Source organism: Ischnura elegans, chromosome 7 (genome assembly GCF_921293095.1).
Source record: "Ischnura elegans chromosome 7, ioIscEleg1.1, whole genome shotgun sequence".
In the NCBI taxonomy this organism is placed as follows: Eukaryota; Metazoa; Arthropoda; class Insecta; order Odonata; family Coenagrionidae; genus Ischnura; species Ischnura elegans.
The window spans coordinates 33,694,317-33,717,257 of record NC_060252.1 but is presented as its reverse complement, the minus strand read 5'-3'; the positions used below and the strand labels follow the sequence as shown (position 1 = coordinate 33,717,257).

At 38.7% G+C, this 22,941-nt stretch overlaps 1 protein-coding gene across 2 annotated transcripts in view; it reads right to left on the bottom strand.

The window, feature by feature from the left end:
* LOC124161988 (cyclic AMP response element-binding protein A-like) overlaps positions 1-22,941 on the bottom strand; it is a 553,130-nt gene that overhangs the window by 4,530 nt on the left and 525,659 nt on the right. Inside the window, exons 3-6 of one of the 2 annotated variants that reach the window (XM_046538287.1) lie at positions 4,787-5,130; positions 3,303-3,429; positions 1,720-1,940; positions 71-214 (exon numbers count right to left, since the gene is read on the bottom strand). In XM_046538287.1, coding sequence (XP_046394243.1) covers positions 71-214; positions 1,720-1,940; positions 3,303-3,429; positions 4,787-5,130 — 836 coding nt within the window. The remainder of the gene's footprint in view (positions 1-70; positions 215-1,719; positions 1,941-3,302; positions 3,430-4,786; positions 5,131-22,941) is intronic. The other variant, XM_046538288.1, reaches the window with a different exon arrangement.

Genomic DNA, 22,941 nt, shown 5'->3' with positions numbered 1-22,941 from the left:
CATGTTGACAGAAAGATCTCAAGATACAAAATAAATTCCACTGAGGATATTATGATGAAATCAAAATTACCTTATTCTTGATTTTCCTCCTGATCTTTTTGAGTGACTTCTCCTCTGCCTTGGTGAGTGGAAGTCGCGTGGGGATGGGGTAGCCCTCAGCCAAGAGCGTCCTCTTTTCTTCCTCTGTCAACATCAACACACCTGTGGATCCCTTCTGAAAGAAAGTATCCCAAAGTTCCATCAACAACAAGTTCAAAATAGTACTATCATTGCTTTGTCTATAAAATCTAATAAGAACTTGATGAAACAAAACATATTTCGTATGTTTGATACAATGGATGAGGTAAAAATTTTCAAGCTCAGTTTGTAAAAGTGAATTTATGACAAAGTAACAAGGACCATGAAGCTTCTTGTCATCCTTCTCCTGAGGATGCCAGGGGGACAGCTGGCAAAACTGTTTTCTTACACAGGCATAGCCCAAAAATGTTGACTTCACACATTCAACACTGCGGAAACCTGCAAACGAATATTCACACAATGGACCCTGTATAATGTACATATTCTAGTGCAGAATGACTAATTCAACACATTTTATTCAAGAATAGAATGAAGTTTTTCCAATCTTCAGGTATTTCACACAAATATTTTTCAAAAAATGTAATTGGGGAGTGCGTATCTATTTCCTAATTGGAGGTAAAAATGAATTCATTAAGCTAGGAACATTTTTACTTAGAAAACAATTTTTATTTTACTCAATCATGTTATATTCTCTTCAAAAAATTTAACTTACGATGGCTCAGTGGTTTAACTCATAGCACACCTTACCAGGAATTGAGAGAATTTGGTTGTATGCACCATGATCAAGTAAAATGGTTTTTTTATGACAATTTTTACCTTTGATGTTTGAACTTTGGAAAATGCTAAATGATAGAAAAATCAGAATGTCAATGCAAGTTGGAAAAGTGTACCTAGGGAACTGGTTTTTCCATTGACTTGGTAAATAAATACAGGGAGGAGAATATAAGCAGTGATGTCATGGTGCCGGAATGTGCTGGTATGCCGTTCCGACACTGGTTAACAAAAGACATAATTGTCAAATAACACTTTTATCAATTTTGTTGCTTCAAAATTTCTAATATATACATTCATAACCAAAACAAAAATATTTTATTAAAATGTAAATAATGACTAGCAATAAAAAAACACTCAGAGAGAAATATTTCACTTCTTGAGAAAAGTTAAGGAAAGTGCGTTCTGGCACTGCTAATTTTGCCATGACGTCACTGAATGTAAGTAAATTTGCCAAGAGTTAGTCCATGAGTGTCTCTTTTTAAGAATTCCATATCATCACCGCATTTTGATCCAAAGAAACAAACTATTGGAAATTTGTTGGTATTGACCCATTTTTTGTTTTGATTGCCACCCTTTACAAATACAGTCATGGTAGTTACAACTTCGAATAAAATTCTGTGAACATATATTGGAGGAGTCTTACAACAAAAATGAATACAAATAAATGATTTTAATTATTCCTGATGAATAATATTCAGGTATACCTCTCGGGCTCTACGCCACGTTAATTCAGTCATGTTGGCTGACATTTTAACTCGGTGTAGACCCCGAGGGGAATATCTGAAAATGAATACATACATATTAAAATTTCATGCACACAAGTTGACATATAAATAATTCTGTGGAGGAGTGGTAGATTTAACTCACCGGTTGACTGCTGATGAGGGGGGTCTGTATTGGCTGCCGGCTTGAGGATCCGCTAGCTGACAAGTAGAGTCGGGTGGCTGCATTCTGTTGTTGACCCCGGCCGTTCCTTGAGCTGCTCGCTGCACCAGCTGCTGGAGATGATGGTTGGTGGTGGATTGGTGACAGGTTTCCTTCGTTGTCACTGGTGCTGGATGAGGGTGGCGTAGGAGGAAGTGAAAACCCTGAAGGAAAACATCCATATTAATTATCAGAACAAATAAAATATAAAATTGAGAATAATGTGCTTTCATTAATTTTCATCTAATTATTACAATAATTAATTCTGATATGATCTGTCATTGCAAAAGTATAATGTGATGCTAAGGTGCAATTATATATTCAATTAGTTATAAGGTGGGACGAGGAACTACATATATGACTTATAGAACTATGTATGTATATTAGTGAGATAGCCAGGAATTTCGTTCAGGGGGGTCCAAAACCAGGCGGGAAAATAAAAAAAAACAGGGTACTAATTAGAAGATTTTAAACAAATTTTTAGCATTTTCATGATCGAAAAAGCTTCATTTTTTCAAAGAAATCTTTTGTAAATTCATGATTTTTCAATATTTTGTATTCTTTTATGAGGCAAAGTAATTGTTTTTCACTAACGGTCCATCGCTTTTCGTCAATGGATACTATCTGCATACGAATTAGATACGGAGGATTCTGTGCCGTCTGGGTAGGATATAAAATCTGTCACTACATTTAATGAATTCCAAGAGGGTGGTTTCCTTTTATTTTTTTATTGCCCGAATCGAAAGATTATTACTCCTGTAGGCAGCATTTCACACTTTTAGATTTAATGACGATATCTATTTTTCGTTATTAAATGAAAAGTGAAAATTTTCATGCGTGCGAAAACGCGACGGCTAAGTATGAATGCTGGGAAAAGCCCGTGTGACGTTATTCTGGTTCCCCCTGCCGCAAAGTGAGGTGACCTTGGGGCTAGCACATGTGCGCCACTGCGATGCAGGCTGCTAGCAGGAAGCAGAGTACCCTGCTAGCAGGTTGTGCTTGGAGTAAATAAGGATTATTAATGGCCTATGATATGAAGGAAACTCTCCGACCATAGGCAATTATAATAAGTGATTATTAAGACATGTTTCCCTGAGCTCATGCATGCATTGGTAATATCACACGATGTAACTCTCCTGACTATTCGTATAGCACCTGTGACATCACGTGGAGTGACATCACATGAGCGCCAATCTGGCCTTTTTCAAGTGTGGTTAAAATTGACTATTGTCATTTGTCTAAACTGGGATTTCTAAAACCAAATAATTTGTATATTATGAATACACTAATGGTGGGTAACGAATCGCAATCAATGCCTTTCGTTTTCTTTGATGAAGAAAACTACGCTATTCCTTAAGCTTTGAATATACTTCATTACATGTACACTATTTATTCGATTGTACATCCTATACACACATCTTAATCACTGTCACCCATTGGAAACATTGTTACTCAGCTCTTTTAATAACCATAATCAAATTTACGGCTAGAGGATGGCATACATTGCTGTACAAGTAACTACTCACCCGTTGAGCTGGGTTCCAGCTTGATGTTTATTTTTGGGACTACTACTCTGCTCTGTTGGCTGAAGAGTGTAGACCTTGCTGCTAAGAGGATTGTAGGCTGCTTAAGTAAGCTCTGCTGGTTCCCCGTCTGCAATAAAATGGAAAATAATGGTTGTATATATCCTTCTTTAAAAATCACAATAAGAGATTAAAAATTAAATAAGATTAAAAATTTGTAATGGTGAAAATACTGAGGTAATACTTTCAACTATTTTCTTTTTAAACTTTTGTCCCCCAAAAGGACCAGTAAAGTATGCAGACATATGCCCTCTTGAGGGCCGTTTCCCCGTTAACATAAATATATTATTACTGCTTTAACAACCCTGGAGTAAGTAATTTTAGAAATAACTTAAGAAATACTTTAACATTTTATATCACTGCTTATCACCACTCAATTTTAATACTAAAAATTGTACATATGATTCTAAGTTGCTTATTTTTTATTTATTTAATAAGTGATTAACAAAAAAACGATGACCTTTACTGCTATACTCATGTAGTTTTGATATTCATTGTTGCAGCAGTCTTGATAGCATATTTATTGTTACTGCTCATCCTACATACATGTATCTATATTTCTGTTATTCATTTTGTTACGCTATTAGTTCATTCATATTTTATTTTTTTGTAAATATTCTGCTATTCTATAATCTTATTTTATATTATCTCTTCTAGTTTTTTTTTTACTCTCACAACCTAGCCATGTTTTATTTTATGATCATTTAATTATAATCCTTTTGTTGTTGTTCCTTTGTGGCTTAGTTGCTATGTCATCATTGTTACTCACTAGATATAAGTCATATCACTAAATTTCTCCTGCCATCTTAAACTATCTCCTGTAGAGGATCGGAACAAGGTCATGGCAGAGGGGGCACGTGCCCTCTGCACGGGGCAGATTTCAAGGGGCAGCAAAATTTGAAAAGTTTGTCAAAAACAAGTAATTTAATTTTTCTCGTTAAATTATTTAACAATAATAATTAATTTATAAGTTATTAAACAATAACATTAATAAAACTTCAAATCAAGTGGCAGGAGGATGGGGAGCAAATTGATCTTTGCTTCCCCTGAACAAACTCCCAATTCCGGCCCTGCTCCTGTACAGAGATTCAGGATTTCTTTCTGGAGGGGGGGCACAGGCAAGGCCGTGTCCAGGATTTTGTTCAGGGGGTGGGGGCACAAGGTTACCTCGTAATACAAAACGAATGCAATGATAATGGGACTTTATTAAAATCTTCCATATTTTTTAAGGTTCTGGGGGGGCACGTGCCCCCGAGCCCCCCCCCTTGATCTGCCTATGTAAAGTGGTGTATAACTTTGGAATGTAAATTAATATACTTAAATAAACTTAAAAGTTGTCCTGTTTTTGCATTTTTGCTCTGCACGAAGATACTAATCCTAAGAAAGCCCATTTCTTTTAATTTTTAAGATCCCTCTCTCTCTCTCACCTTGTACTCCTGCTTGATGGTGGCGTGGTGGTGGTGTGGTGGGGAGGGTGCGAATGGTGATCCGGGGGAGAGGGGGGGCGAGGAGGGGGCGGAGGAGGAGGGGGCAGGCGAGGAAGGGGTGCTCAGGGGCTCGTCCTTGACCACGAGCAGGGTTGCGTCCATAGCCGAGGACGCAGCCGACGACGAGGCGCAAGACGAGGACTGCTGCTGTTCGGAGGGCTGTGTGCAGGAGGAGGCGGACGAAGCGTGGTCCGACCCCTTGTGGTCCCTGCCCCCCAAACCTCTCGACCCACCGCTTGACGCTGTGTTCATCGGAATGGCTGGGAAGCACTCCTCCTCCATGTCTGCAGAATAAAAAGGAAGACATGAATAGAATGATAGATACATTATAAAATTCTTTGGAAGAACTAGTTCACTAACTATTAAATTTTTATCATGCCAAAAATGAACTTCAGACCTGAAATTAAGAGGCAGATTAAGTGCCACTCCCATCCACTGTAAGTCCTAGAAATTTGGAATAATAATAATATGATATTTTTTTCGCTCTGGCAAATGCCCCTAAGAGCAACAAAATTTACAGATTGCTTACAGGAGACTTCACTAAAACTTTCAACTTTCAAGAGATAAATGAAATTTTGTAGATTTTACTAATGGTAAGAAAGAGGAATGATATTTGATGGTTGGCTTGATGGATGGATGGCTGTGAGGAGTAATAATATACATCCTTTGGCAATAAATGCAAAATAGGCAAGATGGTAATACCCCGAGGAGCAACAGAATTTCCAAACATTTGAAAGAAACTCCATTTTAACTTCCACAGTTCCAAATATAACATAAACAAAAACAAAGATATTGAATAAGATGTTGATGTGAGTATAACAAAAAACATAAAAACTGAATAACAAAATCATAAATAAATACAATAATGAACCTCAAACTCATTTGATTACAAATAATAAGACAATAAACGGCAACATCACAGATTTGAACAATTTTAGAAGTGTACAGCTAACCTAAATTTCTATGGAGCAGGTATGCATTAAGTGCCGATTTAAATATCCATTTATTCTTACTCCACTTTAGATTTGCTGGGAGGGGATTCCATAATTTTGTTTCCAGATTTGACTAAGAAGGATAAATGACATTTGATGGCTCTTTGTGATGGACAATATATAAGTCTGCTGGCAAATTAGGCAAGATCATAATCATTAAGGCGGCTCTTCAATGCATGTTTTTATTTTACCAGCTCAACAAACAATGTTTCAAGATAATTGGAGAATATCTTACGGCCACTTGCCGATAAGCATTCATATTAACGCTGAGAGACAATACATACCACCATTGGAAGGACTAGTTCACTAACTATTAAATTTTTACCACACCAAAAATAAACTTCAGACCTGAAATTAAGTGGCAGATTAAGTGCCACTCCCATCCACCGTAAGTCCTAGAAATTTGGATTAATAATAATATGATATTTTTTCGCTCTGGTAAATATAAATTCAGGAGGTATTACGTAAGCCCGGTAAATTAATTATTAATCGAGTAACTATTAAAAAAATAATTAAATTAACTATGGACCATCCCTAAGTACCATTGGTGGTATGTATTGTCTCTCAGAGACTACTATACAATAAATACCACCATTGGTGTTATGAATTGTCTCTCAGGTATTGGTGGTATGTATAAGTGGTGGAGCGCCCCCTCCCAAATAAAGGGGCAATATCCGCCTGTGCTCAAATTGAACACATTCATACCATTTCCTGCGAATGCAGGGGCCGAGTAACAGCGGAGCCCCCCTTTCCCCTTTATATGAGATGCAACCAACATAACTCCACTGCCTCGAGGAGTAGCCTCCAAAGCCATTGGTTGTGGGATGCTTCACATTTTGGGGAACCCACAGGCCAATTCACATTTTGGGGAACCCTTGATTGGCCCAGATGGCATACCGCTTGGGCGCTAAAAGTTTGCGTATTTTTATAAATCCATTGTAAAGTGGGACGCTAAGCCTAAAGCCCCTTTATTCATAAATGGGCTATGCTGAAGTTCAGTGGTCCCTACCCTGTGAAGGCCATGGTCCATTCAGCCTATAAATTCAGGACGTGTTACGTAAACCCGGTAAATTAATTATTAATCGAGTAACTATTAAAAAATAATAATTAAATTATGTATGGACCATCCCTAAGTACCCCACCCTTCACTTTAGCCCTTTTCTAAGATATGGTATACGCCAGTGGTACATTGGTGCTGGAATGCCGATCCGGCACCGATTAACATAAGACATAATAGTCAAATAACACTTTTATCAATTTTGTTACCTCCAAGTTTCTAATATATACATAACCAAAACATAAAAAAATGTATTATATGCAAATTATAGCTCGTAATAAAAAAGAGACAGAGTAATATTTCACTTCTAAAAAAAGTTAAGGAAAGTGCGTTTCGACAGTGCTAATTTTGCGATGGCGTCACTGTTATACGCTTAAAACCTTCGTAAGAGCGTATTTTACTGCCAAATTCAAAGGTGCGCATATAATGGAGATCTTCGGTACATCTTTAGTATATATTAAGCATTTATTATCAGAGGCGCCGACTTATAAAAAATATTGGGGGGGCCCATATCGGAGGTCTTGCTCCGAGAAGAGGTTAAATTCAAAGTGTATCGCAGCACCGAAACACTATCATGATTCATACCACTTGTTTTAAGTTAACCTGCGCACTACCTTATGATTTGTTTTAACACATTGTTGAATTTATTTTAAAAGGTAACTATCGTCAAGCATGGGAAATAAAAAATACCAATATATTTTTGTGATTTCACAAAGCATGATATAACTAAATTATTTTCCTGAATTATTGAGGGGGCTCCGCCCCCCCAACCGAATCTTTTAGGGGGCTCGGGCCCCCTCAGACCCCATGGAGTCGGCGCCACTGTTTATTATGGAGCTGTTGCGGCTGAAAAAATAAAAAAAATACCTTCTCAAAATAGTAATAAATATTTTTTCGCAAATTCATAATACCCATTGATAAAAAAAAACAAAATTATGGTACGTAGAATGTGGATAATCCAGAGCACAAATATTTGAAATACCAAATGCATTTTTTAAGCTCCAAGTTCCAAGACTGTAGCGAACAAGGACGGTCTAGGGGTTCAAACCTTCCCGAAACACTTGGAAGATTAGTGTTAGACGTACTCCCTCCAATTGAATCCTCTGCGAAATGTACCCTCCCCCCCCCCCCCCCCCGAAATCTTCTGGCTACGGTCTAGCTATGAGCCGACCGTAAAGCTTTATATCATTTTTTGTGTATTTGAATTTCATATTCCGGTTTTAATCAGCCTTTTCCTATGATTAAGTACACCAGAATCTCTGTTAGAGCTTATACTAAGTTCTGATTTTCAAATGCCATTTCCACAAAATGTATCCTGGGGATACCAAAATTTTATCGTCAGTCAATCAAGTACAACAAGAAGAAGATGCATGGGATATTGCACAAAAATTAATTTTTAAGCCTTAACGGACCATTCAACCTCCCTGAAGGCGATGGTAGATTATACCATTGAAAATCCAATGCCCGTTTCCACCTTCGCCCGATTTGAAGCCAGAGACATTTTCTGAATCCTTAAGTTTCCTATTTCCCGAAATTGTCCAAGATACACATAAATGTGTAAATTTTTCACTATCCTGTGGACCATTCTCCTGTGCTCTAGCTGAACGTAATCTTGGACATATTTCTTGGCTCTCGATAATTTTGAATCAATTTAAGCATCACGGAAAGGTAGCGAGCTCAAGGTAGGGCAATGTGGAAATGTAACACGCCCAAGCACTTAGCAGAAGACAGAGAATATACATTTTCATAAATTTTTTCCAGTGTGGACGATCTCTATGCGTAAATCATTTATAAGTACTAATGCAGAGATAAATATCCCTGTCTACGTTTGACACATCGCGCAAATTTATTTCGCCCATGGATCATAGTCCATACTTATAACCAGTAGCGTATCTAGAAATATCCTTTGGGGGGATGGGGAGACTTGAGGAGGATATGGGACTTGGGACCAGGCAACGGGAAGTCCGGGTAAAGTTTTGAAAAATGACTTGTCTGGAAATTATATTACATCATTTTGACACTTAAATTTTAGCTCAAAGCAGATGAAGTCATCATATATCAAATCTAGACAATAGTTTTAAATATTTTTTTTATTTCTCTGAATCTTTGGGGGGGATCTATCCCCTTATCCCCCTCATAGTTACGCCACTGCTTATAGCTATATCAATATTACTACGCATTTCAACAATTTTCATGAGGTCGCTGAGGTGACATGAAGATGATTCCGACACGTGTCCAGCATCTTGGTTCATAAATGCAGTTGGCCAATGGAATCACATATCAAGTTTTGTTGAGACACCCGACGGTGATTTGTTTTCTTTACTTTTTTGTGTCCCTCGTCTGCAGTGGCGTAACTATAGGAATATGCTTTGGGGGAGGGATGAGAGGGGATGGGGAAGGCCGACCTCCCACCCACCACCCCCCGTTTTAGGAAAATTTTGGAAAAATGACATGCCTGCAAAGACATTCTACATAATTTTATCACTTAAAATTTGTGTTCCCTTAAAATGTTACGTTAAAATTTACTATTAGTCAAAACTAGGCAATAGTTTTGAATATTATTTTTATTTCTCTGAGGCTCTGGGGGGGAGCGGGGAATCTATCCCTCTCATCCCCCCCATAGTTACGCCACTACTCGTCTGCATGGCAATTCGCTACAAAGTTACCCAACGTACGGATGCGAATCTGTTCAAATCGCTGATCGGGTATTTTAATAATGTTTTCTCGCGCGAGAAAGAATACGCAACAGTGTTTTCAGAGGGTGCCCATTAAGATAGCGGCAGGAATTGTGAGATACTGCACCGAGCTGGAGCCGCGATGATAAAAAGAATAGGAAGGGCGCGTGCGCGTAATCCGAAGAAGGAAGGCTCGTGCCGGAGTCAAGACAGTTGAAGGACGAGTTCCGAACATGCACTACGGAGGAGTCGCCACTCTCGCTTCAGCCGAGCATCGCACGCGCGTCTCTCCTGCTCCGACCCCCTTCCATCGCTCATCTTATCGAGAGTGACTCTCCTCTTCGGAAGCATCACGCTCGCCGGAACGTGAATTCTGCGGGCGATTACAAAGTCACGTATTCACACATTTTGGCGAGAGTTCAGAGGAACTAAGATAAAATAAGCCTTAATACTTGCGAGTGATTGTTCAAGACAGCAGCAGTCAAGTAAATTCTTTTGTCATTTAAGTTGATTTTTTTTCGGTATCAGAAAAGAAGACAAAGGATAATGCATTCAAAACGTGGTACCAAGACAAGATTTAAAAGGGGCAAACGCATCAACCGAGTTAGTCGTTAGGAAGTACTTAGAACAGAGTGGGAGAAAAGAGAACTGAATTTCAGTGCAGCTTCATGGAAAAAATACACTAAATAGATCATATTACTACAATACAGTATTAAATTATATATAATCTGTTAAATTCTTACTTTAGATAGTTTTTTTACAGGAATTTCTATTTTTTATTAGCTTTAATCTAGTTTTTAAGAGGCATAATAGGGCCAAAATCCATTTCCGGGCCTGCAATTTCCTAAAATTTTACGAAGAACTACCCCTGCATCCCCAACCGAGGGCCTCTTATCACCCCAGACCGCTAATTATTAGGACAATCGTTGAAGAACAAGGGGAAGAGAAGAAAGCCAAAAGGAAGAGCTTGTATTAGATCAGTACCTATATTAAATGATAATGGACACGAAGGAGATGATAAACGTATGGGAAAAGATTAGCCGATTGGAAAATTGTGCAAAGGGCTGATTCAAACCGATCTCGGGATTATTGATAGTTGTTGATAATAAAGTAACTTTTTATGCATTCATTTTCTTTCATAGTAAACAGCAATTATATACCCAGCTGAAAATTGGATAAAATAATCTCAAACACACATCATAAATGCAGCAAGATGAATTGCCCCTTAGCGTACATGATTACGTTAAAATGAAGATTACGTTGAATTAAAGCTTGGAATACATTTCATGTTTCTCCAGATTCACGAGTTATCTTTCGGCGGTTATTCCGTTGTCACTATCAAATTCATGATTTACCTCGGTTTTGAAAAGAAGTTTTCCATTTCCAGCAGTCACACCACGTGCGACACATTCGGTACCCACAAATTCAACACAGATTTAAGTCAACAAAACATGACTATTTATCCTATGCAACAAAATCTGAGCACAGGCCGTTGCCAGGGCGGTGTCAAGGGTTTCAAATAGCCCAAAAATCTTTGACGGGGTTCAGTCTTCAGGGAAGCTGGCCAAATGAACCTCAACCCAATTCAATCCCTCTTCAAAAGAACCCCACAAAGTTAATTGACAATTTCAAATCAGATTCCTGTAGATTGCCTCATAATAACTACGATGAAGGTGTTGTGTTGAGAATGGCAATCCAGAGAACTTAGTTTTACCTTGCTGCAGCCAGTAATCTCTCTGCCACCACAACAATTACATGTTTGGATGTAGATGGCTGTGCCTGAAGATAAACAACTATTTATGAATTAAAATTAGCTCACATATTCTTCTATATTTAATTATAAGTTTCTTGTGTTAAAAATAGAAAACCTCCTTTCATTGATTACCATACGTTATAAGTAATGTTCTGTTCCGTTCTTCCTTTCTCACTAACTCGTTCAGTGAGCACAAATCGTTGCGAAATCATACTTATCCGTGAATTTTGAATCCAGTTGGGCTAGCAATGCGTAAAGCTTATCTGGGAGAAAAATTCGATTCGCCACGAAAGACGGCGCATACGAAATGATCTTCCAAAAATGAGGTTTAACATTATAGAATTCAAATATTAAAGACTGTGAGGACGAAGAAAAGTACTCAAACATGCAAACAAATGCATGAAATCGGCAGCTGCCACCTGATAGTGTCCACGTGCGAAAGGTACGGCCTAAATAACCTGTCACAATGACTGCAAAGCTATAAGAAACATGGATTGATATTGGATACTCGCAAGAGTAAAGTTCACAACAAAATATCGGATAAAACCGTCAACTGATTCTTAAACAAGTGGATCATGAAAATGCATCGGCCAAGGTATAGAATATGTGGATATACTGTGAATACTCTTTGATATTCGCGGATGAATTACACGCCAATATTATTGTATTGGACCATGTAAAAATGGAATCCCATGATGCATCATTAATACTCCATACCGGTGGATATTTTACTATCATTAGAACTGTGAAAAATTGCCATATGACAAGGAAATACTTATAAAAAATTTAGATTTAGCGTGATAAGAATGTTAAAACGCTATTTTCTAGTACTTTGATGACTATCCCACTAGATTAAAGGTTAGATTAGGGCGAAAATTTAGGAAACTCGATCAAAATATTAGGCATTGTCGCGAATTAAATACAGTCCATTTTTCTAGGATACGAAGTTCTTTTAATACACTGAATTGACTAACGAAATTGTTTGCGATACATATAAGAATATTTACGCTCTTGCGATAGAAAATTACTGGATCAAGCCATGTGTTGGATAAGCGGCCAACATCAGCAATTTGAGAAATACACTGGATATTATCTCGTGTCATGCAATGCAACACTTCCACTCGTGGTTAATGTATGCTTTGAGAGATTTTCTAGCGCATTTACCGTGGATCAGCAATATTGGAAGTTGACAGAGGTTGAGTCATTTTTTTCATTCACTCTTAAATGAACGCACATTCGTCCAGAGGCCAACTTTTCTCTCAGTACAGAAATCATGCTTATTTGACTGAATCGCGGCCTGATAGCCGTTGCAAATAATAACAAGAAAAAAATTATAAATTGCCAGCTATTAAAGTGACCGAAGAGATCTATCGCAATAAAGCCGTGTTGTGTATGAAACAACTATATACGCAGCTACAGATGAATCGAAACTATTGTTCAGCTCCAAATTTGTCAAACCTCAGTGAATATATTTCCAACAACTTGACTAGACAATCTTAAGTCCAAGTTTTTTTGTGCATCTTAAATGCATCAAGGCAATTACCCACGCACCAGGTCGAACCCTTGCTAATATTTTTGAGGATACAGTAGATCGCGAGGAAAACTATTGAGTGGAGTGTTTGTCAACTGATAAGTGAAGCTCTTCTAATTGAATCTTCCCAAAATTTTTAGACTTCTAATTTGCGAAGGAAGGAACTCTACGTGAAAGCGATATTTTAATTTGAGATTCACCGCGAATGTCGGCACTATATGTGGCTACTCCAGAGCCTATCTGAAATTCCTCAACTAATCCACACTTCCATTATTTTCTACACTGTTTGCCAACATGTATTTTACGGATTATTCATCTTTCAAGGCAGTAAAAGAAGGGATGAAGTTGAGTTAAATATAAAAATTAAAACAGATTCAGTTAAATGACGTAAAAAATGGATTTTAATAGCTGTGATACAATGCCTGAATGGCATATTGGGATTACGTAAAAGGATATGGGGTTGAATATTATTTGACTTGTAAAGTAGATTACCTAATTAGTTCTGAGTTTCCAGGTTTTCAAGAAAAGCGGTGAACCTGAATTATGTATTTGTTTTGCACTGCATAGCCGTCAGGGATGCCGACTTACAAAAAATATTGCGGGGCCCAAACCGGGGGGCTTGCCCCGGGAAATTTTATAAGCAGCGAGTTTAAAGTTTTTTAAGCGTTTTAGAAGAGTCATGTGATCAACAATAGAACCCTGATACCTCGATTCTCGATATCTGGACACTCCGAGGAAAATCCACAAGCCTGACAAATTTTTTCTTCACACCCGTAACGAATTTTTGAGGGGGCTCGGGCCCCCTCAGGCCCCATGAAGTCGGCGCCACTGAATTGGTCGTGGTGTAAAGTCGTTAATTATGCGTATTAGAGTTTTGTTCATTGTTCAGAGATTTCAAAAGGGTCCCAATAATCCTTTTAGCCTGGTTTGATAGTTTAGAACAAGTAATTATGCTCACACAATTCTAGGCAGTGGTATTTTGTATCAAACTACGTGGTTAGCAATTGAAGGCGGAGGTGTGAAGTTGGAGGAGTGGTTTCGGAGATTGCCTTTTCCGCTGCTGTGGCAGCACATGTGCGCGAGAGGCACCGAAGGGCAGACAGAGCGATATTCGCATCTAGTGTAGAATATTTTGCCGAGACTATGCGCACGAGGATTCTCAATTAGGTAATACTTTTCGATTTAAATTTTATCACCAAAAGTAGGAGGAAAAGCTATGGCTTTGGGTCAATCGCCATCTTACATGATCGCAACCATATGTTGCTCTCATGGGATTTTGCACCCTCTTGGGAAGAGGAAAGTTAAGTTGTCGATGGAAGCGGCCGATATTTTTTGAATTCCTGGTAGTAGCGAGGAATATTTCAATGCTGCCGCGTGAACGGCGGTGACATTGACATGGATTGCCACGAGAAAAATCCCCCTGGGACGCGAATAGAACCACGGATCCTTGGCTTTCCGGGCCTCTGTACAAACCACTACGCTATCAGGGTTCCTGATTTACCATAAAAAATTGTACCAAGACTCATGATATCATTCACAATTTCCATGAGAAATGATGCAATAGGGAGGCTCACTATACTAGTAGCAACTGGAAATCAGGAACTAGGATAGCGTAGCGGACAGCGCAGTGACCCGAAAAGTCACACGTCGATGGTTCGATTTCCGACCTAGAGGAATTTTTCTCATGGTAATACACGTGAATATAAATAACGAATTAATCAATGTGGCCATGTATAAGTTCGGTATTTAGATTCACTAACCAATTCAGGCGTGTTATATAGTGGAAGTTCGACATATTGAAATAAAAAGTAGGTGTATTTATTTATTATTTATTTCCATAACACCGAAAACAGCTCTATACGGCCTTTTAAATCCGGTTTATTAATACGTTAACAGTTGCACATATACAAATAACCATGCCCTAGATGCCTGAGGTAACTTGCCCAGGTGGGACACGAACCCGTAAACTCCTGTATGGCAGGCGAGGACTTTACCCCGCCGCCACCGGTAAAAGGTTTTCCACAATTATAACAGTGGAAAATTGCAACTACCCTTTATTTCAATGTGGCCATGTAGGTACCTTTATTCGCCTGGTACGCCATCGCTGGTCTCCATAGTGACAAGGGCGTACCTACCTAGGATCAAAACTAGAGGGGGGCAAGCCGAGGTCGTTCAGTTTTAACACAGAAAGGGTTATGGAAACCAAAAGTTCTAAAATTATATCAGCGCTTTATTAGTGTTTAAAATTTTTTGCTCGGATGAAATATTTTCATAGTAATCACATGTTTTTTTTTTACTAATATCAAATTTCTTGGATTTAAAGTAAAATTTGCTCAAAACTATCGTTTTGAACTAATTTTAGTTTTGCTTCCAGGTGTCCCCCGCTGGTGACACCAATGCATAGTGACTAGAAGTTCCTCCTCAGTCTGATACGTTGCCGAGTTCGGCGAGGCGGACTCTTCAAGGAGCGCCTAACCGTCTAGTCCGTTTCATCCAAGGAGCAATTCAGTGTTCGATATACCTTCCACGCCCACGTGCGACCTTAACCTTGAGGAGGCCGAGGGCACGGAGGGGTGAGGGTGGAGGGGAGGTAGGGGGTGATGCGATTGCAAATGATTCCACTGATGCATCACATCTCTCGACAATGTGGTGAAGTCGTTTTTCCTCGATGCTACAGAGATGAGAGAGCACCAATAGCATGAAAAGGAAGCATTACAAAATCCGTTCCCGATAATATAGCGTGGTTTTGATTCAATTAGACATTTTGTTGGCATTACTCTTCTAATTTACATTTAAATCCTAAACTGTTCATATTTTACGTAAGGTATTTTTCTGGTACACTTATACATTTTATTTTTTTTAGCCTTTTTACGGTTAAATTAAAAGTATTTATTAATGTTTCTGTGAAGTCCTATTTTTATTTAACCATCAATTTGACCTCACCTCATTTAAATATTTGCTCTTAAGATATAAATTTGATCTACACCCCCTAGTGGTTTTCCGCTGAAAAAATTATAACAATTCACCAAGCCTTTCACGGTGGAGCAAAGAGTAAGCAGTTTTGAAAATCAACCCAACGTCTACGTTGAATTTACATTGAAATGAATTTTGATGTCCCCGATAACTTATCCTAATTTTGACACATGGCCATTGCTGATAATGTGTCTGTCGCAGGGGGATGAACACTTTTTAATAGTTTTGAATGATGAATTTGAAAATGATGGATTCTTGCTATGAATTTAATTGTCATGATAAGCAAAGTCACGCAAGAGGCTATAAAATAATACAATTTCAAACAATACGAAAAGCCTTTAGAGCATTTCCTCTTAATCGGTTGTCTTATCAACGTTGGGTGAAGATCAAACCGTCCCCCATCTCCTTTCCAAGTCATGTCAACGTTCAAGTGACAATGTCCACCTCTCACACTTCAGTAGTATTTTTTTCCTCGACCATGCGACATAGTATTCGCACCGTCAGCGAAGAAGAGAAATTATGAAACGCGCGAGCGCATTTCCCCTTTCATTTTTTTCCTCTCCCCCACCCTTCCTCCTCCTGACCCCTCATTCCCACACCACGTGAACTATTTCCACTTCTTTTTCTACGCGTATGCTCGACAGACTCCGTCTTTTTCTCCCCACATCAGCGAATTTGCGTGCACGCGTGTACCGATTCGAACCGAGAACAGAAGACTAAAGGAGTGCGGTCTTGTCTTACTCCGTGGACTCGGCTTTGAAACGAGACGATTGTATTGCGCAGGTTTAAAATTACGGAATAAAGGAGGATACAAGTATGAAGAGTTCCATGGTTTACGTTATATGGTCAAATTTGATGCACTGCACGAAAACCTCGACACAGAAGCTTGCCCTCACTTGGGGAATTCGACAATCTATCATGAAAGATTTGTCAAAGAGAAAAATGTTTGTCCAATTCTGTATCAAATACCAATAGTATAAGTAGTATAAAAATGGTAAATAAAAATTTGTCAAATACGCAACTAAGTTCATTAAGTTGAAATAGAATTTTACTGAAATTCAATTTACAATGGAATTATGAAGAATACCATTGGGCGAAATATTCTGAAATGTTTTAGTATAATATTCGTTTCGTTTATGCAAGAAAAATGCCTGGATGATCACATGCTACACATATCAGATACATTTTGGCTAAAAAGGATGGGAGATGTGCCCATAAAATTAGTCCAGAACATCTGTAAAAGGGTAATCATACACTATAAATTTCAGATCATTCCAGGGAGGGTGATTCACGTACAGCTATCCGTCTGCAGAATGGGACGGTAAGCCTTGGTCCCCTTGGCTTCTTCCGTTCCGTTAGCAGGCTATCGCTGATGCCGGGTTTTTCTCTACCCTTCCTTCCCTACTGTTCCCTCGTCGCGTAAATGACCTCAGCTGTCCGTCTCTTCCTCCTATGCATAGCTTTTCTAGCAAATATAAATCGTGCCACTTCTAAAAATTTTGCGAAGATATCACTACATGGCCATAAAATAAAAACTACCTCAGTTTTGTTCCTGCATTTGTATATGTATCAATAAATCTTGGAATTTGCATGTCTCAAAATGATATAATTTGTATGGTATGAAGAATCATGCGATGAGGATATTCAAATAAAGATTATTCTGAATATGACCTATACTTCAGGAATTTTTGACCATTAATTAAAAGAGGTCAAGACAAGAGAAAAAAGAAAATCTAATTCTTAATACTGCGACCAAGGTCGTACCCAGGATTAAAACGAGGAGGGGAGTCAAGCCATGGCCGTTCAATTTGTACCATTTTAGCACAGAAAAGGATAATGAAACCAAAATTTTAAGAAAATTAGGACAGCACTATTATTTTTTTACATTTTTTTGCTTGAAAAGCGAATTATTTTATTTTATTTCCATGTCTTTTATTCAAAACTCTAATTTTAAACTACATTTATTTTCAATCCTGGGGGGGGGGGGCGGGGGCTACCCCCTCGTGCCCCCACTGGGTACGCTCATGATTGCGATAATAGATTGAAATCATTACTGGAAAATACTCATAATATAATCCGAATATATTTCCATGATATATCCAAAATATTCTGTGTATATATATATGAGTCCTAAAAATGTTTTAAGTCACTTGGTTTATAACCCAAAATCAATAGTGTAGCCTCATAGTAAATGATTTCATTTCATTTCCATTTTCTGACGTCACGGTACTTTTTTCTATACACGCAAAGAGAAAAGAGACGTTCTTAAAGAGAAAAATTAAACGAAGTATTGTTTTTTTTCAGTTCCCTGTCGAAAAGGAAGCGTTCGGGGAAGTGTCCGGGTAGTGTTGCGGGAGTGTTCAGGAAGCGTTTAACGGTACGTGAACGCTTCCCGGCAGCTTCCCGAACACTTCCTCAACACTACCTGACTGTCGACCCTTCGCTTGCCGAACACTTCCTCGCCACTTCGTGGTTGAAACACTTCCCGGACGTTTCCCCGACACTCCCGGAACGCTTCCGAAGCGTGGGAAACACTTCCTCGACGCTCGCTGGACGTTTCCCCGACACTCGACCGCGACCGTTGTCGACACTCCCCGAACGCTTCCGAAACACTTCCGCGGAAGCGTTCCAAGTGGGCCATAATCTGCTTCCCGAACACTTCCGCGACACCTCCTCAACGCTACCCCAACACTTGCCCGCCACTTCCCGAACACTCCGTCCGACGCTTCCCCAACACTTCCTCAACACTTCCGTTTCGCCTGGGTTTTATTTTGTTTATTTTATTTATGTTGTTTTATTTTATAGTTTGCGTGCTATGGATACTTTTTACTACAAACAATATTTGAAATAAAACTTCCTGTTTGTCTTAAATAAGGGAAAAGTCACTGGAAACAACTGAAAATTATGCTTAATAATTACAAGTAATAAAAAAATATGTATTTGGACAGCCGTTATCGGAAAATTCATCACAAAGTTAGTATCTATCTTAAATTTTGTTGACTAAAATGCAAAAAGTAGCAGCAGAAGTATATGCGTTCAGCGCTTCTTCTTAGAACAGGAAAAGCGACATCACCACACCACACTCCACCTATTTGTGGAGACTAAAAGCGTGTTACTGTTATTATTTTCCCCTCGGAGCAACAGGTGTTTTCACGAATGTTAGTGTTTGCAAAAGCTGCTGCCGTCTCCTATATTTCCCGAAGAGGGTCACATTGAGCGAAAGAGACTATATGAGCTTAGAAAAGGGACGCCACAATCCAAACAGACAGCGGAACCAATCAAATTCGCCGATCGTCGTCGTTTGCGATACGCAATGCAGACCACGAGGCAAGGAGAAAAAGGAAACAGGATTCAAGACGCTAAAATCATCGCAATTAGTTGAATTAAAATGGCGATAAGAATCAGTTGGAAATAATAATAATCATTAAGTTATTGATAACCATGTATATTATCTTGTGGATCTTATGGCTGAAGTGGATAAAATATGCATATAAAAATTTAAATCGTAATATATAGCATGCATAACCTATAATGGATACGTTGCGCCAGAAGTTGAACATGGAGCATAGAACATCTAAGAAATAAAGAAGAGAGAAATAAAAAAATTAGAAATAAAAGTTTACATAAATTAACAATACTTATAAAATATTACGTTAGATAACACGCTGAAATATTCTTGTATTCTTTTCTGATTAGCTTGGAAATGGTAAACAAGATCGGAGAAGAAAAGAAACTGTAGAGAACCATAAGCCAAAGATGAACCCGGTGTATTCCTCATTCGATAATACACAGTACTGGTATATCTACATGATATATGTAAAGGTGGGAAAAATAGAAAAAATTACCCCAAGTAGGCCAAGAATTAAGTACTTGCGGCAGAAAATGAAGGCCATAAGATGAAGGAATACAAGGAAACTACGGGAATTTGCTTGGGAAAGGATGAATCCGGGGTATCAGACGATCTCACTTATGATTAGAGTGCTGTGAATGCATGAATAACGTAAAAAGTTCAATTAAAAAATTAATTCAATTTCAAGAAAAGAAGTAAGATTTATTAGGAATGAGGCACCGTAAAATAAGAATTAGGTATTTAAAAAAAATCTTGATTTTATTAAAAGATTTAAAAAAACATGATATTTAAGTGCCTTCACAACTTTGAAAGGCGTCATTACGAGCATACAAAGTCCTTTTTTTCTCCCTTACGAAAGTCCACCAATCGAGGACAAGAGGTAGTGGGACGAATCATAATTTGGTGACTGTAGCAGTCAAACATTAGCAAAAATTAGAAGTCGTTTACCCCTGGGCAGGGAAAGTTAATCAGGCACTAATGCGACCATATGACCATCTCGGAAGTGACGATTAAGATATACGTTAAGAAGTATACAGTCAATCGTGGGCTAGTCTTCCGGAGATCGAGTCAAAAACATGCTGCGAAAACAACTAATTTCCAAAGAAAAACGGCGTCCCAATATCAACCCAATTTAAAAAAGAGAAAATTTGACATTTAGCTTGGGGTCGGAGCATAATAGGATAGATTGAGGGACTTCTAACTGGATTATGGCGGAAAAATCCAGGAGAATCTGCAGCGGGAAAAACTACTAACACGTTGCGTACGATGACTAGAGTTCTCGTCATTTTTTTCCCGGACGTTCCGTTCCGGGTGACGAAGATTGTCGTCATTTCGGCGCGCCAACTTAAACAATTTCAAAGCATATTAATTAATTTTGTGAACTTGGACTTCCGTAAAGTAACACAGCCTTTAGGATGGGAGACAAGTCGTCTCCCGAAACGTCGGCTTACATAAAAACATTGACCTGGTTGAGAACCCGAGAAATATTCGTCAGAAGTATTCGCCAGGAAAAATAAAAATCGTTTATCATACTATAAGTATTTTGTGGTACGCTATCATTAGTTGTTCGTTTATTATTATGAATGGAAGTAGTGGTGGATCCATGATAATAGGGACAATGCAATGGGGGGGCTAAGTAGGGGGTAACCTCCCGGCAGTATAGCTATTCCGAACAAAATTACCATTCTGTCTAGAGTAAATTGGATATTCAAGGGGTTATATACCCCCCCACCTTAGATCCGCCACTGAATGGAAGTATCGTAATGTTTTATTTTAATATTTCTCCTCTATTTTTCGTCATTGGTTGGGCCATATATTTTTTGCGATACCTCATTCATAAATTTTCTTATATTTTCTCTTTCTTTTTGGAAAACTTCAACGTTTTGGTACCGTAAAGTGGTACCAAAAATATTTATGTACCATCCGGTTTTTGTTTTATCCGACGGGGCATTAGACTATAATATTCTATAAGCTTACGCACATGGATTAACTAAGTTAAGTCGTTTTTATATTTCAAATTCTTCTGTATTGTTATTCCTTTCAATCATTACTGAGTATGCATTTCAATTGAATAATTGAAACCAGGGTCACTTACATAAAAATTAAAAGTCCAAATTGACAAGTCGTTCTGTTAGCAGTTAAGATGTTGACAAACCTGAGCAACGGCAAACTCCATCAATCCAGCAACCCTCTCCATCCCCCAACTGGTGTCTTTAGCGATAAAAAAATGAGCCCAATAACTATCAAAAAAAGAAGAAATGAAATGAAATTAAAATGAAACGGAGAAGACATGGTCCAAACCACTCCGCCCACAAAGGCGTGGCAGCGAAAATCCCCCTCCCCCTCTTTCTCCTCCCCCCCAACAACCTTCCAGCCTCGCCCCCTCCCCTCCTCCAGCGGGATGAGGGTTGCGCGCATTCCAGGACGAGGCGTGGATCGCCTCCATTTTCTATCTATCTAGATCTGGGCTGGAGCAGAGAGCATTCGTTCACTCTTCCCGCTCATTTCGGTCATCTGCCGAATCGGTCACTCCGTAAAAAGTGAGTCGAATCTATAATAGTCCATTTCTTTTACACATTCTTTCAGGTTATACACCACCTAAGGTATATTAATATAAAACACGAACATATTTCAGTAATACCTCCTGCAAGATCCCACATTCCCATTGAGTTTCATTTGTAAAATGCTTTTTCAATAAATATGACAGTTGTACTAGTCAAAATGATGTGAAAGAAGTTCCGCACGTTTTCAGCACCGTTGAAGTCCTATCTTATTTTATTCCATACATTCATACATGTACCAAAGCGGAGACAATCCAGAAAGACCAGTATCTTCATAAATAATTCTCGATTGTAATATTCTTGGTCGCAAGCGCAGATGCTAAAAATCGCTCCAGTATATTCAGTGAAACTTCAATTCCCTGGCTGAAAAATATGCAATTGTTTAAGGATAGAACCTCTAGTATACAATTTTTGGGCACAATTGTAATCTTTTACGATACCATCGCCATGGGTTTATTGACCTATCTATCAAATATGGAAAGTTTTCCCTTCCTATATAAACAACATTCATGAATATTTGGGGGGAAGAGGACGCCGAAAATGATTAAACCAGTAGTGGCGTAACTAGGAATATGCTTTTCGGGGGGAGGGGATGGGATGGCAACTCCCCCTTACCCTCTTGCGGGGTTCGGGATATTGAAAAAAAATGACATACCAATAACTACATTTTATATCATTTTGGCACTAAAAAATTAACTTTAAGCAGATGAAGTTAATAAAATTAACTTTAAGAAGATAAAGTTATTATTAGTCAAAACTAAACAATGGTTTTGAATATGCAACACTGCAACACCAATATTATACGGCCGCCGGGCGGCGCGGCGATGTCAACTCACTAGATACGTCGTTCTGCGCATGCCCGGGCGGCGTCCCAAGACTTCCATAAGGCAGAAGCCTAGACGCGTCATAGCACCAGCAGCCCCTACCACAAACACTTTTCATATAACTGCATGGTGATGGATTGGGACGTTCTGGCTAGCGCCCCACGGCTACAAATTAGAACTTCTGGCGCTATTTTTGCGTGTTTTTCCCAAGACTTCCATAAGGCAGAAGCCTAGACGCGTCATAGCACCAGCAGCCCCTACCACAAACACTTTTCATATAACTGCATGGTGATGGATTGGGACGTTCTGGCCAGCGCCCCACGGCTACAAATTAGAACTTCTGGCGCTATTTTTGCGTGTTTTTCCCACATTTTCGATGC